Source organism: Hyla sarda, chromosome 8, assembly GCF_029499605.1.
Source record: "Hyla sarda isolate aHylSar1 chromosome 8, aHylSar1.hap1, whole genome shotgun sequence".
In the NCBI taxonomy this organism is placed as follows: Eukaryota; Metazoa; Chordata; class Amphibia; order Anura; family Hylidae; genus Hyla; species Hyla sarda.
This window is the reverse complement of record NC_079196.1, coordinates 215,528,886-215,545,454: the sequence shown is the minus strand read 5'-3', so window position 1 is coordinate 215,545,454 and position 16,569 is coordinate 215,528,886. Positions and strand designations below refer to the sequence as shown.

Below are 16,569 nucleotides of genomic sequence, written 5' to 3'. Positions count from 1 at the left end.
ACAGCCCCGGCTCAGCCTATATCTGTAGGGTACAGCCCCGGCTCAGCCTATATCTGCAGGGTACAGCCCCGGCTCAGCCTATATCTGCAGGGTACAGCCCCGGCTCAGCCTATATCTGCAGGGTACAGCCCCGGCTCAGCCTATATCTGCAGGGTACAGCCCCGGCTCAGCCTATATCTGCAGGGTACAGCCCCGGCTCAGCCTATATCTGCAGGGTACAGCCCCGGCTCAGCCTATATCTGCAGGGTACAGCCCCGGCTCAGCCTATATCTGCGGGGTACAGCCCCGGCTCAGCCTATATCTGCAGGGTACAGCCCCGGCTCAGCCTATATCTGCAGGGTACAGCCCCGGCTCAGCCTATATCTGCAGGGTACAGCCCCGGCTCAGCCTATATCGTTGAGTTAAAGGCCTGATCCAGCTTACACAGTGGGTGCAGCCTTGGTTTAGTATGTGTCTGTGGGGCGCAGTGCTGGTGGGGTTCACCTGTAATACGTTGGGCAGCTGCTTCACACTGCTCCTATTTCTACAGACCATGGAGAATAAATGTGCAGGCGCTGGATGAATGACATGAAGTCCGTTTATTCAGCAGTGACAGTAACCACAAGTATCCTCAGCATAAACTGCACTGATTTTAAAAACAGGGATTGAGCAAAGAGCGCGACTATAGAAAGTGACGTCCATGTCAAGAGAGAGCCGAAGAAATGGGAGCCACAATAATAACAGACACAGAGGTCAGAACGTAGAGGAAAACGCAGACTATTACTTCAGATACAAGATAATAATGGTGGAGAGGACTGCACAGGCTGTGAGGTCTCATCACTACATAACCAAGACTAAACCTGCCCAAACACCCCGCGAGAACTCACAAATACAGACAGGAGGAAACATAGGGCGAGCAGGTACATAATGCAGGAGACGGGATATCACTTTACCTGGTGAACTTCTGAAGCCTTGATGAAGACTCTGGGACAAACATGGGAATAGTTTTTTTATGCCTAGAAAAGAAGGATAACAATGAAAAACACTGAAAGGAAAATAAAAAGAGCCAGAAAATAAAAATTACCAGGACCCTCTGCAAATTCTGGAGCAGCGCTTACTATTCAGCAGGTAGTGTCACAGTATACATACATTACATTACTTATCCTGTACTGATCCTGAGTTATATCCTGTATTATATTCCAGAGCTGTACTCACTATTCTGCTGGTGAGGTCACTGTGTACATACATTACATTACTTATCCTGTACTGATCCTGAGTTATATCCTGTATTATACTCCAGAGCTGTACTCACTATTCTGCTGGTGAGGTCACTGTGTACATACATTACTTATCCTGTACTGATCCTGAGTTATATCCTGTATTATACTCCAGAGCTGTACTCACTATTCTGCTGGTGAGGTCACTGTGTACATACATTACATTACTTATCCTGTACTGATCCTGAGTTATATCCTGTATTATACTCCAGAGCTGTACTCACTATTCTGCTGGTGAGGTCACTGTGTACATACATTACATTACTTATCCTGTACTGATCCTGTATTATACCCCAGAGCTGTACTCACTATTCTGCTGGTGAGGTCACTGTGTACATACATTACATTACTTATCCTGTACTGATCCTGAGTTATATATCAGACAGGAGGCTCATATCTTATGCATTATTCTTTCTTTAATAATGCCCATAGCAGAACAAAATTCAATAAACAATCAGTGTAAAGAAAAAACTACAACTCCCAGCAGTCCCGGGACCACAGCAGCCACTCCTCGTCTGTAGCCTCTATATAAGGACTGCCCACATATAGATCCTCCTCTTTCTTTCTGCTCATGGCAGAGCATACAAGCTAAGTGCTATCTGTGATTTAATACTTTGGGTTTTTTTTTTTTTCCTTACTTGTTATATCATAACTATTATAGATATTGTGTTGTTGGGGGAAGATAATCGCGATTATCTTCGCCCATTCGCATTTTATGCGATTTTACCCCGTTTCGTACAACTATTTCCCCGGCGCTAGTCTTTCTCCTTGCTCCGGTTCTTCACTCCACTATCCTCTTCTACTCTCCGCTCCTCATACCTTCCTCCGCTTCCCAACACCACCCTCCCCCCTCCCGGCGCCATTTTACCTTCTTCTCCTACGTTCTGCGCTTCGCGCGCGCGGGATAGGGGCGGATCTTTCGCGCGTCGGCCGCATTTCTTCGCGGCCTACACGCTGAGAGGGGCGGAGTTTCCTCTTCGTCACTGGACCGCGCTCCTGCGCCTTCCAATCAGTACCCAGCCGGACGTAGTCTCGCGAGACTTCGTCCCCGGGTACAAGGACTCTCAGGCACCTCCCACCGCTGCGTCAGTGCAACGCTAGCGGTGTGGAGGACGGAGCCTGTACCATCTCTTCCCTATACGTATTCTCTGTAGGTAGATTTCAGGAATTTATTCCTTCTCATCAATCCTTCCCTTTTCCCACTAGTTCTCCTACAGTTAACCTGTTAGTCAATATGGCTGAGGAACCCTCATCTGCTCCCAGTAGAGGGGAGAGCTCTTTAGACTCGGCCCAATTTATGACCGCCAACCAGATACAAGACTTAATTAATAAGTCTGTTCAGGCAGCTTTGGCCTCCGCCATGGTAACCTCTGGATCACTACCAGCGGTATCCTGTGCATCTGTCCCGCCATTCCAAAGCGGTGAACCGCCAATTAAGAAGGGGAAAGTTTCCCATAAAAGGAAACATACATTGGCGACATCTGACTCCCCGGCAGGGGAAGATAATAATGTGCTCCAGGCAGCCCCTACCCCGGCCTGCCAACCCCAGCATCCATCAGACTCCACTCGACCCCTGGGCCTCAGGGAGTTACATGAGAAGAGGCACAGATCCGCTAGACGGACCAAACCCGACTCTTGCGTAGATTCCTCTGACGAGGATTCGTCGGGATCATCCAGCGAGTCTGACGACTTTGAATCCAACACTAATATCGAGGATGCTGGGGATACGGCGTTCGACACCGACGCCAACCCTGTTACACAGGGCACTGTGATCCTAGACTCCCTAGGTGAACCCCTTTTTCACCCTGATTCCATCTCTCATCCACGATCGGGTGAATGGTCCCCACTTCCTCACGTGACCCAGTATGTGGAGCTCTGGGCTCGTAAGTCCCTAGACAGAACCAGCCGTAACAAGCTGAGAGCTGAGTGTCCCAGGCCCTTTATTCCCAATAAAGTAGTGGCAACCCCCGAAGTGGACCCCATTTTGATGAAATACCTAATGAAATCGGGTAAATTCCCTAAGAAGGGAATAGAACGCTCATTTAAGACTATTCAGGAGCGTATCTTAGACTTATTGGGCCCTCTCACTAAGATACTCAACCTGTCTGAACAGGCCGCAACGACAGATCAACCTGTCGATACCCGTCAACTCCGGGGGTGGGCCCAGAGGGCCATATGCCTGGCAGGTACGGCCAACACCACCTGCTCGATTGAACGACGTAGGTCGATCCTGATGCGTCTCGACCCGCAACTGTCCCACCTGGCTGAAACTGAGTCTGGGCCTGCAGCAGCAGGAATGCTCTTTGGGGACAACCTGATGAAGGACATCAACAGGTTTGTCGGCCTGTTTACAGGTCTGGATAAAGCCCAGACTTCTTTAAAGAAATCGGGGACAAATAAGCTTTTTCCTCGGGCCGGCAGAGGTAGAGGCCGATCTGCCGGCCGCACCCCCTCCTATAGGCCACAGGGCAGACCCTCTGCCCAATACCAGTACCCTCAGGCTCCTCCGTCCTACACAGTCCCAATGGCACAACCGTCGCCTTTCTTCCCCCCCAGAGGTCGACCTTGGCGCGGACGTGGCGGACGCGGATATCCCCGTTCCCGTCCAACTACCGGTAAGTGTGCCAGATATTCCACATGCTCACATCCCTGTGGGGGGACGCCTGATGTATTTTTCCCACGCCTGGTCTGCGATTACGGCAGACGCGTGGATCCTACAGACAGTAGCGGGATTTCACATAGAACTCCAATCTCTACCGGTCCTGGGTATACAGCCAACCCCTATCCGTTTTTCACAACACAACATGTTACTCATAGACAACGAGATTCAAGATCTCCTGTCCAAACAGGCGATCCGAGAGATCGACCCTTCTTCCCTAGGGTTCGCAAGCAACCTTTTCCTAGTGAAGAAAAAAGGGGGCGGTTACCGTCCGGTCATAAACCTTCGGGAACTAAACCAACATGTCACGTATCGCCATTTCAAGATGGAGGGAATTCACTCCCTTCGCGATTTGTTACAACCAGGCGATTGGCTGGTGAAGGTGGATTTGAAGGACGCTTACCTCACCGTCCCTATCCACCAGGATTCGCAACATCTTCTTCGTTTCCTCTGGAGGAACCACATGTGGCAATTTACTTGCCTTCCGTTCGGCCTGTCTTCAGCTCCGTGGTGCTTCACCAAGCTGATGAAACCAGTGGTGGCATCCTTGAGGAGCAGAGGGGTCCGTCTGATCATTTATCTAGACGACCTCCTCATCATGGCCCGCTCCAAAACGCAAGCTTCTCTTCACATGTCATGGACGGTACTGCTTCTGCAGAGTCTGGGATTCATAATCAACCGAGAAAAGTCGGTTTTGATCCCTCTACAAGAGATGGAGTTCCTTGGCTTCTTGGTGGACACCAATCAAGCCGTTCTCCGCCTTCCCAAATCCAAACTGGCCCTGATCCGCAAGGAAATCAGAGCAGTCTTACGCAAAGGGTGCTTATCCTTAAGGGTACTAGCACGCTTGGTGGGCCTATTAGCAGCCTCCATCCAAGCCATCTTCCCGGCCCCCTTGCACTACAGGGCCCTTCAGAGACTCAAGATTATGCATCTGCGCCAGGGTCTCAGGTATGCGGACGAAGTTCCTCTTTGTCCGGCAGCCATCGAGGAGTTGCAGTGGTGGCTTCGTCATGCCGTCGAGTGGAACGGCAAAACCATATTCAATTCCTGCCCGGACGTCATCATAGAGTCGGACGCGAGTCGTCTCGGCTGGGGCGCCCGGTGCGGGGAGGCGTCAACAGGAGGGACTTGGTCCGCCACGGAGGTCGCCCTGCACATCAATGCCTTGGAGCTCCTAGCGGCATTTTTTGCCCTCAAGAGCTTCGTACCACAAGCGTCCAATTGTTGTGTTTTGTTACGCATGGACAACGTGGCGGCGGTCCAATACGTCAACCGCCTAGGGGGCACCAGGTCCAAGATGCTTGCAGATCTTGCCAAGGACTTCTGGCATTTCTGTCTAGAGCGCAACATTATCCCGGTGGCGGAATATATTCCGGGGGTCTCCAACACGGTGGCCGACTGGAATTCTCGCTACTTACTAGATTCCAGCGATTGGCGGCTGGATCGATCAGTTTTCCTACGGTTGAGACAGCTTTGGGGTCCATTGTGTACGGATCTTTTCGCTTCTCGCCTCAATTATCAATTACCTCGCTTTTTCAGCTGGAGACCGGACCCAGAGGCGTCGGCAGTCGACGCTTTCCGTCTCATCTGGCCCAGGGGAACGCACTACGCGTTTCCCCCATTCCAGATGATCTCCAGGGTCCTCCTACATACGATGAACCAGAGGGCGACGATTGTACTGATCACCCCCTGGTGGCCCACTCAACCGTGGTTCCCTCTCCTTCTGGGGATGGCAGTGGACTACCCCAGGCTTCTGCCCCAATTTCCACAGCTCCTCTCCAACCCGACCGGGGATCTACATCCTCTGGTGTTGGAGGGCAACCTTCCTCTCCTAGCGTGGTTGGTTTCGGGGTCCCGGATGCGGACCAGGATCTTTCAAGATCAGCTAGGGATCTCCTCGCCCTGGCCTGGGCCCCCGGGACTAGATCGGCTTATCGATCAGCCTGGAGGCTCTGGGTTCGTTGGTGTGATCAACGACAGATTGATCCCGTACATGCACCTGTGTCTGTAGTGGTGAACTACTTGGCGGATTCCTTTGAATCCGGCAAATCTTATAGTTCCATCAACGTTTACCGGTCGGCTATTGCGGCTTACCATTGCCCAGTGGACTCTTTGCCGGTGGGCAAACACCCACTGGTATGTAGACTGCTGCGTGGCATTAAGTTTACACGGCCCCCGCGGCCGAGATATCAGTCGACCTGGGATGTCTCCAGGTTGCTCGAGATGTTTGTCTCTTGGGAAGACAATGACGATCTTCCCCTAAAACTGTTGTCGTACAAACTGACTGTCCTTCTATGTTTGGTGTCTATCAAACGCGTCTCGGACGTGAAAGCTTTGGACGTCTCTAGGCGACAATTTTCGCCGCAGGGAGTCAAGTTTTCGGTGGTCCGACGGACCAAGACAGGTATCCACTCGGTTTTTTACCCGTTTTTTCCCGCGCATCCTCGACTTTGTGTGGTTCGTTGCCTACAGGCGTATGAATCGCAGTCTGCGGATTTACGGTCTCCGGATTTCTCTCAACTTCTTATATCCTACGTCAGACCTCACCATCCGGTGGTCTCCGCTACTTTGGCTCGTTGGGTGCGTTCCGCCATGGATATGGCGGGCATAGACGTCTCCCTGTTTGGAGCTCATTCTTCTAGGGGTGCTATGGCTACTAAAATAGTCTCAGCAGGGGGCTCCCTTTCTGACTTGCTCATGGCTGCTGATTGGTCTTCAGAGACTACCTTTCGCCGGTTCTACTTCAGACCGGAGGACCATGTTTCCATGTCAGTTTTGTAATACTATTTCTGATTTTGTTTTCTCTGTCGATACTTATTAGCTTTGAACTTGCATAAGATATGAGCCTCCTGTCTGATATATAAATCGAGATTTTCCTAGCTTGTGACGGAAAATATTAGTTATATGAAGACAGGAGGCGAGTATCTTCCCTCCCTACCCACCCTGTTATGATTTTTATTGTCTTTTCAGGGTACTGAAGGCATTGACTGGTTTCCTGTCTGCGGATAACCTGTTGGTTAAGCACTGCTGGAGTTCTCTACAGTCCCCGTTGGGACGAAGTTAGGCCGTCGATTGGTCTCGTTTCCTGAGTTCCGGGCCAGCTGGCCGAAGATTTAAGGAGCGGTGTGGACGTCTGGCTGGCGTTTCGGTTTCCTGTGCGGCTCTGATTCGCGTGAAGAAAGAGGAGGATCTATATGTGGGCAGTCCTTATATAGAGGCTACAGACGAGGAGTGGCTGCTGTGGTCCCGGGACTGCTGGGAGTTGTAGTTTTTTCTTTACACTGATTGTTTATTGAATTTTGTTCTGCTATGGGCATTATTAAAGAAAGAATAATGCATAAGATACTCGCCTCCTGTCTTCATATAACTAATATTTTCCGTCACAAGCTAGGAAAATCTCGATTTATATTCTGTATTATACTCCAGAGCTGTACTCACTATTCTGCTGGTGAGGTCACTGTGTACATACATTACATTACTTATCCTGTACTGATCCTGAGTTATCTCCTGTATTATACTCCAGAGCTGTACTCACTATTCTGCTGGTGAGGTCACTGTGTACATACATTACTTATCCTGTACTGATCCTGAGTTATATCCTGTATTATACTCCAGAGCTGCACTCACTATTCTGCTGGTGAGGTCACTGTGTACATACATTACATTACTTATCCTGTACTGATCCTGAGTAATATCCTGTATTATACTCCAGAGCTGTACTCACTATTCTGCTGGTGAGGTCACTGTGTATATACATTACATTACTTATCCTGTACTGATCCTGAGTTATATCCTGTATTATACTCCACTATATTATAAGTAGAAGTCACACCAGAACCAGTGTTATTCAGGGGTCTGTTCTGAGAATTGACCATTACATATCACATGAAATAATCTCATTATTGCTTCCTCTATATAAGAAGCTCCTTATCTTCCTTTCATCCCTGAAGAATAACATAAAGCTCTTCCATAACAATCTGCTCTGCATCAATAGGACGATCACATCTGGGCTCTTACATGGAGCTAATAGAAAAAGCAGGTGGGGGTAAGGGCCGTATATACTGAAGATTACACCTGGGGAGAGGTTTGTTTCCTCCAAACACATAATAGACAAAGCATAAGTGTGTGTACAAATAGTCACCATCACATCAGGGGGGCGGCATACAAGCTGAAGGCCGCAGAGACCAGAATATATAGAGGTGTCTTTAGAAACGTTGGCTGATAAGCAATATAGTAACCTGTTTTCAGACCAGAGTGTCTCCAGCTGTTGCAGAACTACAACTCCCAGCATGCCTGGAAAAACAAAGGCTGGAAGGGGAGGAGTATAACTACAATATATCCTGATTCCAAAGAGATAGCAGCAGCAGTATACAGATAGAGCTGGAGGGCAAAAGTACAACTACTATAAATCTTGACGCCCATAGAGATAGCAGCAGCAGTATACAGATAGAGCTGGGAGGGAGGTGTATAAGTACTATATATCCTGATTCAATAGAGATAGCAGCAGTATACAGATAGAGCTGGGAGGGAGGTGTATAATTACTTTATATAATAGATAGAGATAGCAGCAGTGATTGAGATAGCAGCAGCAATGCACAGACAGAGCTGGAAACAACTACTATATATCTTGACTTCCATAGAGATAGCAGCACTATACAGAAAGAGCTGGGAGGGGAGGTGTATAACTACTATATAACCTGATCTCATAGAGATAGCAGCAGTATACAGATATAGCTGGGAGGGGATGTGTATAACTATTATATATCCTGATCCCATAGAGATAGCAGCAGCAGTATACAGACAGAGCTGGAGGGGAGGTGTATTACTATTATATATCCTGATCTCATAGAGATAGCAGCAGTATACAGAGAGAGCTGAAGGGGAGGTGTACAGGCCCATGTTATTTGTAATATTCCCCATAAAATACAGTATCCGTTCTGTCCTGTATACCTGGCTGGCAGATCTTAATGCACTAAATAACATCACAACATGGTGGATCTCCGCGTAGTGTTTGATCGCGCTCCCCGCCTTTCGTACGGTTATTATCCAGTTCATTATACAGCAGCGTGCATATTACAGATCCACCGCAATGTCATTTACAGCGCATTACGTGAGGCTTCTCGCTCACGCCATCTCCTTCCGTAAGGTCAGCAGCCTGTAGGCTGACGAGTGGGAGGATAGTCACGTCCTGAGAACTCCTTTCTGAGATCAGTGTTTCCCAACCAGTGTACCTCCAGCTGTTGCAAAACTACAACTCCCAGCATGCCCGGACAGCCGAAGGCTGTCCGGGCATGCTGGGAGTTGTAGTTTTGCAACAGCTGGAGGCATGCCGGTTGGGAAACACTGTGGTATACGTCAACCAGTGCATCTGCACGCAACTTTGTATGTGCGTGCTAGTCTACAAATCCCCACTCCCCAGTGTTCACCTGAGTTTTCTGGAAAACTAATAGAATGAAATGGACTTTTTTTGGACACCTATCACTGAATCATCCAGGGTATGATGGGAGTTGTAGTTTTGCAACTGATTGACACTGATTTAAGGTGTTTGGGAACCTCCTGACTACCCAACAGAGAAAGGACATGCATGCTGAAGTTCAGAGCAACAAGTCCCATTCCTTTCCCTGTTCAGAGTACATGCACACTCAGCTTGTCTGAGTGTGCACGTGTATGGGGGGGGGGGGGGGTGATCAGGAGAGACAACTGTCGATGAAACAAACTTTTAAAGGGGTACTCCAGTTTCGAAACAGAATAGGATATAAGTGTCTGATCATGGGGGGCCCGACCGCTGGCACCCCCGTGATCTCCTAAATGTTAAGGTAAGAAGACCTGACTGGAAAGTTGAATTGGGAGATTTGGGTCCCCCGTTATACGTTTTACAAAACCGGAGGAGTCCTATTTAAAGGGGTTATCTAGAATAAGAGCTGATTTCTTTAAAAAAATAAAATAAATAGTGCCACACCTGTGGTATTACAGCTCAGCTGCATTACAATGAATAGAGCCAAGATGTAATACCACACACAACCTGAGGAAAGGTGTGGCGCTATTTTTTTCCCCCAAAAGAAATCAGCTGATTTTCTAATTTAAAGGGGTACTCCATTGGGAAACATTTTTTTTTTTTTTTTTTTTTTACATCAACTGGTGCCAGAAAGTTAAACAAATTTGTAAATTACTTCTATTTAAAAAAAATCTTAATCCATCCAGTACTTATCAGCTGCTGTTGGCACCACATGAAGTTCTTTTCTTTTTGAATTTCCTTTCTGTCTGACCACAGTGCTCTCTGCTGACACCTCTGTCCATTTTAGGAACTATACTGAGTAGGAGCAAATCCCCATAGCAAACCTCTCCTGCTCTGGACAGTTCCTGACATGGACAGAGGTGTCAGCAGAGAGCATCGTGGTCCGAACCACACAACTTCTTCTGTAGTATACAGCAGCTGATAAGTACTGGAAGGATTAAGATTTTTAAATAGAAGTAATTTACAAATCTGTTTAATTTTCTGGCACCAGTTAAGGGGCACTCCGGTGGAAAACATTATTTTTTTTTTTTTAAATCATCTGGTGCCAGGAAGTTAAAAAGATTTGTAAATTACTTCTGTTAAAAAATCTTTACCTCTCCAGTACATTTTAGCAGCTGTATGCTACAGAGGAAATTATTTTCTTTTTGAATTTCTTTTTGTCCACAGTGCTCTCTGCTGACACCTCTGTCCGTGTCAGGAACTGTCCAGAGCAGCATAGGTTTGCAATGGGGATTTTTTCCTGCTCTGGACAGTTCCTGATACTGGCATCAGGTGTCAGCAGAGAGCACTGTGGACAAGAAAAAAAAGAAATTCAAAAAGAAAAGAATTTCCTCTGTGGCATACAGCTGCTAAAATGTACTAGAAGGGTAAAGATTTTTTAACCCCTTAAGGACGCAGGACGTAAATGTACGTCCTGGTGAGGTGGTACTTAACGCACCAGGACGTACATTTACGTCCTAAGCATAACCGCGGGCATCGGAGCGATGCCCGTGTCATGCGCGGCTGATCCCGGCTGCTGATCGCAGCCAGGGACCCGCCGGCAATGGCCGACGCCCGCGATCTCGCGGGCGTCCGCCATTAACCCCTCAAGTGCCGGGATCAATACAGATCCCGGCATCTGCGGCAGTTCGCGATTAAAATGAACGATCGGATCGCCCGCAGCGCTGCTGCGGGGATCCGATCATTCATAACGCCGCACGGAGGTCCCCTCACCTTCCTCCGTGCGTCTCCCGGCGTCTCCTGCTCTGGTCTGTGATCGAGCAGACCAGAGCAGAAGATGACCGATAATACTGATCTGTTCTATGTCCTATACATAGAACAGATCAGTATTAGCAATCATGGTATTGCTATGAATAGTCCCCTATGGGGACTATTCAAGTGTAAAAAAAAATGTAAAAAAATGTAAAAGTAAAAAAAAAGTGAAAAATCCCCTCCCCCAATAAAAAAGTAAAACGTCCGTTTTTTCCTATTTTACCCCCAAAAAGCGTAAAAAACATTTTTTATAGACATATTTGGTATCGCCGCATGCGTAAATGTCCGAACTATTAAAATAAAAAGTTAATGATCCCGTACGGTGAACAGCGTGAACGAAAAAAAATGTTAAAAGTCCAAAATTCCTACTTTTTTAATACATTTTATTAAAATTTTTTTTATAAAAAATGTATTAAAAGTTTTTTATATGCAAATGTGGTATCAAAAAAAAGTACAGATCATGGCGCAAAAAATGAGCCCCCATACCGCCGCTTATACGGAAAAATAAAAAAGTTATAGGTCATCAAAATAAAGGGATTATAAACGTACTAATTTGGTTAGAAAGTTTGTGATTTTTTTTAAGCGCAACAATAATATAAAAGTATATAATAATGGGTATCATTTTAATCGTATTGACCCTCAGAATAAAGAACACACGTCATTTTTACCATAAATTGTACGGCGTGAAAACGAAACCTTCCAAAATTAGCAAAATTGCGTTTTTCGTTTTAATTTCCCCACAAAAATAGTGTTTTTTGGTTGCGCCATACATTTTATGATATAATGAGTGATGTCATTACAAAGGACAACTGGTCGCGCAAAAAACAAGCCCTCATACTAGTCTGTGGATGAAAATATAAAAGAGTTATGATTTTTAGAAGGCGAGGAGGAAAAAATGAAAACGTAAAAATTAAATTGTCTGAGTCCTTAAGGCCAAAAAGGGCTGAGTCCTTAGGGGGTTAATAGAAGTCATTTACAAATCTGTTTAACTTTCTGGCACCAGTTGATTAAAAAAATAAATAAAATGTTTTCCACCGAAGTACCCCTTTAAGATAACCCCCTATAAGACTAAAAGTAATAAGGTTTGCGGTGTGTCTTGTTGGCGCACCCGCTTGCTCAGCGAGTTTCGCCCTCAGGGCTCCGCTCTTCAATCGTCATATCTCTTTTCATCTCCAGACAGTGATTGGCACAAAGGATCCTCTATGGAGCACGTCCGCCATATTTAGCGCCTCTATCTTTGTCAGGGATGATTCATCGGCGGTGTTACGGTCGTGTATTGGAGCTTTGGGAAGAAATCCGGTATATCAATGTGCGCGATCTGAAGGCTCCAGACTTGGATATTACAGTGACTCAGCCACCTTCCTCCTCCTACTCATATCCTGAAATGTATTGTTAACCCAGGCTCTGCACTGGGAAAGGCTTCTCTTAACAGGGGGTTATCCAAGATTAGAAAAACACGGCTTCAATTTTTTTTGGGAAAACAGCACCACCCCCGGCTTTAGGCTGTGTGTGGTAGTACAACTCAGCTCCATTCGTTTCAACAGAACGGAGCTGCAATACCACACACTACCTGAGAGCAAGAGTGGCGCTGTTTTTTTTAAAATGTATTTATTTATTTATTTTTTTTAAGAAAGCCGCTGTGATTTTCTAATCTTGGACATCTCCACCCAAATCTTATTAATACATGACTGCTATTAGGAGTGTACTTACCTGCCTGGGGTAACGGGAAGGTGAACCGCTCCATAGCCCCTCACAACATCGTTCCCGAAGACGTCCGGCCCGTAGACGCTGACCACAATCTGGGGCCCTGAAACACAATAAGGGGGGAAAGTATGAGAAAAAGGGCAGGATACCCCTAAAAATTTTTTGCATTAGAACAGCGTTTCCCAACAAGTGTGCCTCCAGCTGTTGCAAAACTACAACTCCCAGCATGCCCGGACAGCCTTCGGCTGTCTGGGCATGCTGGGAGTTGTAGTTTTGCAACAGCTGGAGGGGCACTAGTTGGGAAACACTAATCTCAGAAAGGAGTTCTCAGAAGGTGCCAATCCTCCCTCTCGTCGGCTGGATGTCCGGGCATGCTGGGAGTTGTAGTTGTGCAACATCTGGAGGCGTATTAGTTGGTAAACACTAATCTCAGAAAGGAGTTCTCAGAACGTGACAATCCTCCCGCTCGTTGGCTGGCTGTTCGGTCATGCTGGGAGTTTTAGTCTTGCAACAGCTGGAGGCACTCTGGTTGGGAAACATTGTTCCAATGCAAAACATTTACGCTGCTATTGTGTAAATCTTGCATATACTGATACACTGTAGCAAGTCTTCAGCTGTGTAAACAGGCATTCTTCCGATTCATCACAGGCTTGGGGCAGTATCATTTTCAAGTCATCATTTTCATCATGGCCTTGTTAAACTTGTTTTGGGCTATCCTGGGCCATTATCATTTGTAATTGTCTTAGTATCTTGTTATGTCCCCTGATGATCCCGGCACTATCTAGGTATCTAGGTGAAACACGTAGGGACTTAAAGGACATCTGCAGCAAAAGACAACTTATCCAGCAGTCGGGGGGGTGAGGGGGGGGGGGGGGGGTCGGCCGCTGGGAACCCCCGCGATCTCCTACGGCTCTCCCGTGCAGGAGGCATGCAGGCCGCAGCATGACATCATGGCTGACATCCCTCCTCCATGTAGTTCTATGGGAGAGGCAGGGAGGCAGCGTTCGTGCCTTCCCACCTCTCCTATAGTACTGTATGGTGAGGGGGCGTACTGTCAGAGAGGTCGGCACTACGCGCATTAGCCGTTCACGTAGAGTGGCAATGCGGGTGCCCCGTGAAGGAGATTGTGGGGGGGGGTCCCAGAGATCAGCCACTTATCCCTTATCCTGTGAAAAGGGGCTAAGTTTTCTTTTGCTGCAGATGTCCTTTAAAGTGAAATCATGTATTTCATTTATACAATTAACTGGGAATCATGTGAGGGCCTTCAACCATCTTGTACATTATAAACAATGACGTAAACAGCTACTCAGCATTTATATATATATATATATATATATATATATATATATATATATATATATATATATATACACATACACGTGTTTATAAATGACTAAACAGGACTGGGTAAAGCATGCTGGGACTATGTATTTTATTTATTTTTTTCATAGATTACTATTGGATAAAGAAAGAAAAAAAACAAAACAAAACAAAACAAAAAAAACAAAAAAAAAAAAAAACTATCTACTATATTTATAGTATTTTTACTTTCTTTTTCCATTTATTTTTTTATTTTTGCTTCCCTTTAATCCAAATAATTTTATTTTTTTAATTCTTGTGAAGGACTTTTTTTTTCTGCATGTTTTTGTATCTATGTTTTTATTCCGTATCTGTTTATTATGATTGCCAGCTCCGTTTACTAGGAGTTGTATTTTTATGTTTTGCATAAACTTAAGTAGTTAAAAAATAAATAAATAAAACAAACGCCATTTGGGTTTAGCATAGGCTTTTTTTTTTTCTGGTGCCCACCCCCCTCCACACAAGTTTTTAATAGAAATCCTTGAGTCACATGAATGATGAATCACATGACTACAAAAAACGCCTATAGTAATACCCACTATTTATAGAATTTAAAAAAAATTATAAAAAATTGCGTGGAAATGTAATAAACTTTACACTGTCAGTGTTCCCCAACCTGTGGGTCTCTCTACTTGCAGCATACGCAGATAGTCGCAGGCTGTCCGGACATGCTGGGAGTTGTAGTGTTGCAACAGCTGGAAAGCCACAAGGTGAGGAACATTAGTGTACCTTCAGCTGTTCCAAAGCATGAAGGCCCTCACGTGATGCCAGTTTAATTGTATAATACCGGGGCTATGAATGCAATATAAGCCTATATGGTTTTACACCAACTCCAAGTCCCTACGTGTTTCACCCGGATGGTGCCGGGATAATCAGGGGACGAAACAATATACAAAAACAATTACAAATGATAATGGCCCAAAAAACAGTATTACAAGGCCATGATGAAAATTATACTGCCCAGAGCTTGTGATAAAAAGAATAGACGCCTGTTCACACAGCTGAAGACTTGTTGCAGTGTATCCGTATATGTAAGATAAACAAGACAGCAGCAAAAAATTTTTGGCATTCCAACAGTGTTTTCCAACCAGTGTGCCTCCAGCTGTTGCAAAACTACAACTCTCAGCATGCCCGGACAGCCTTTGGCTGTCCGGGCATGGTGGGAGTTGTAGTTTTGCAACAGCTGGAGGCACACTGGTTAGGAAACTAAGTAGTAGTTTACTAAAACTAAGTATTAGTAATTAACAAAACATCTGCAGATGAGACAACAAGCCATGTGACAAGTTTAATATGTAGTCTGTAAACTCAAGCAGGTGGGGGGGGGGGGGGGGGAGTCTACGAGGACAAGTGTCCTGATGCAAATGCGCCTTTGTTCAGCGAGGGGGCGGCGGGCCTGGTAAAGCCACAGCGGGAACTGAAGCAGTGAATGGAGATAAATAGGAACGAGGACTTGTACTGAACATCAGAGTCTCCGTCCCGATGCGGATGAAGAAGCCGGGACATAAAAGAAAGGACGTGCGACCTCTCTGCGCATACAATCAATAGACCGGAGACTTCACATGATGGAAGTGGCATGCTGGAAAAGAAGAGGGGGGGAGGGGGGGGGGGGTGATGGATCCCAACAGAGCTGAGGGAGAAGGGAATTCTGACATTACCATGAAGCAGAGATGTGCGCCGAGACTCGTGAGCGTCAATCCGTTCTCCATCAACGGGGATTACGGCTATAAAAGACATCACTAGTGGATTAAATGTATTGCCGTCTCACTCTTTATATCAGTGTTGCCCAACCAGGGTGCCTCCAGCTGTTGCAAAACTACAACTCCCAGCATGCTAGGTCAGCCATGCTGGGAGTTGTAGTTTTGCAACAGCTGGAGGCACCCTGGTTGGGAAACACTGTTATAATGTACAACATTTGTGCTGCTGTCGTGTTTATCTTGCATCTGCTTATACACTGTATCAAGTCTTCAGCTATGTGAATAGATACTCCTCATTCCATATATCAGTGTTTCCCAACCAGGGTGCCTCCAGCTGTTGCGAAACTACAACTCCCACCATGCCCGGACAGCCAAAGGCATGGTGGGAGTTGTAGTTTGGCAACAGCTGGAGGCACAGTGGTTGGGAAACACTGTTCCAATGCAAAAACATTTGTGCTGCTGTTGTGTCCATCTTGTATGTGTTGATACACTGTTACAAGTCTTCAGCTGTGCGAATAAGCCTCCTTATTCCTTATAGTAGTGTTCTCCAACCAGGGTGCCTCCAGCTGTTACAAGTCTCACTTCTTATAGCAGTGTTCTCCAACCAGGGTGGCTCCAGCTGTTACA

At 46.3% G+C, this 16,569-nt stretch overlaps 1 protein-coding gene across 3 annotated transcripts in view; it reads right to left on the bottom strand.

The window, feature by feature from the left end:
* Positions 1-16,569, bottom strand: part of B9D1 (B9 domain containing 1) — a 91,193-nt gene that overhangs the window by 58,823 nt on the left and 15,801 nt on the right. For all 3 annotated transcript variants that reach the window (XR_008846892.1, XM_056533800.1, XM_056533799.1), the window contains exons 4-5: positions 12,896-12,992; positions 933-995 (exon numbers count right to left, since the gene is read on the bottom strand). Coding sequence is in view for 2 of the 3 variants with exons in the window: in XM_056533800.1 (XP_056389775.1) it covers positions 933-995; positions 12,896-12,992 (160 nt within the window). In the remaining variant the exon portion in view is untranslated. The remainder of the gene's footprint in view (positions 1-932; positions 996-12,895; positions 12,993-16,569) is intronic.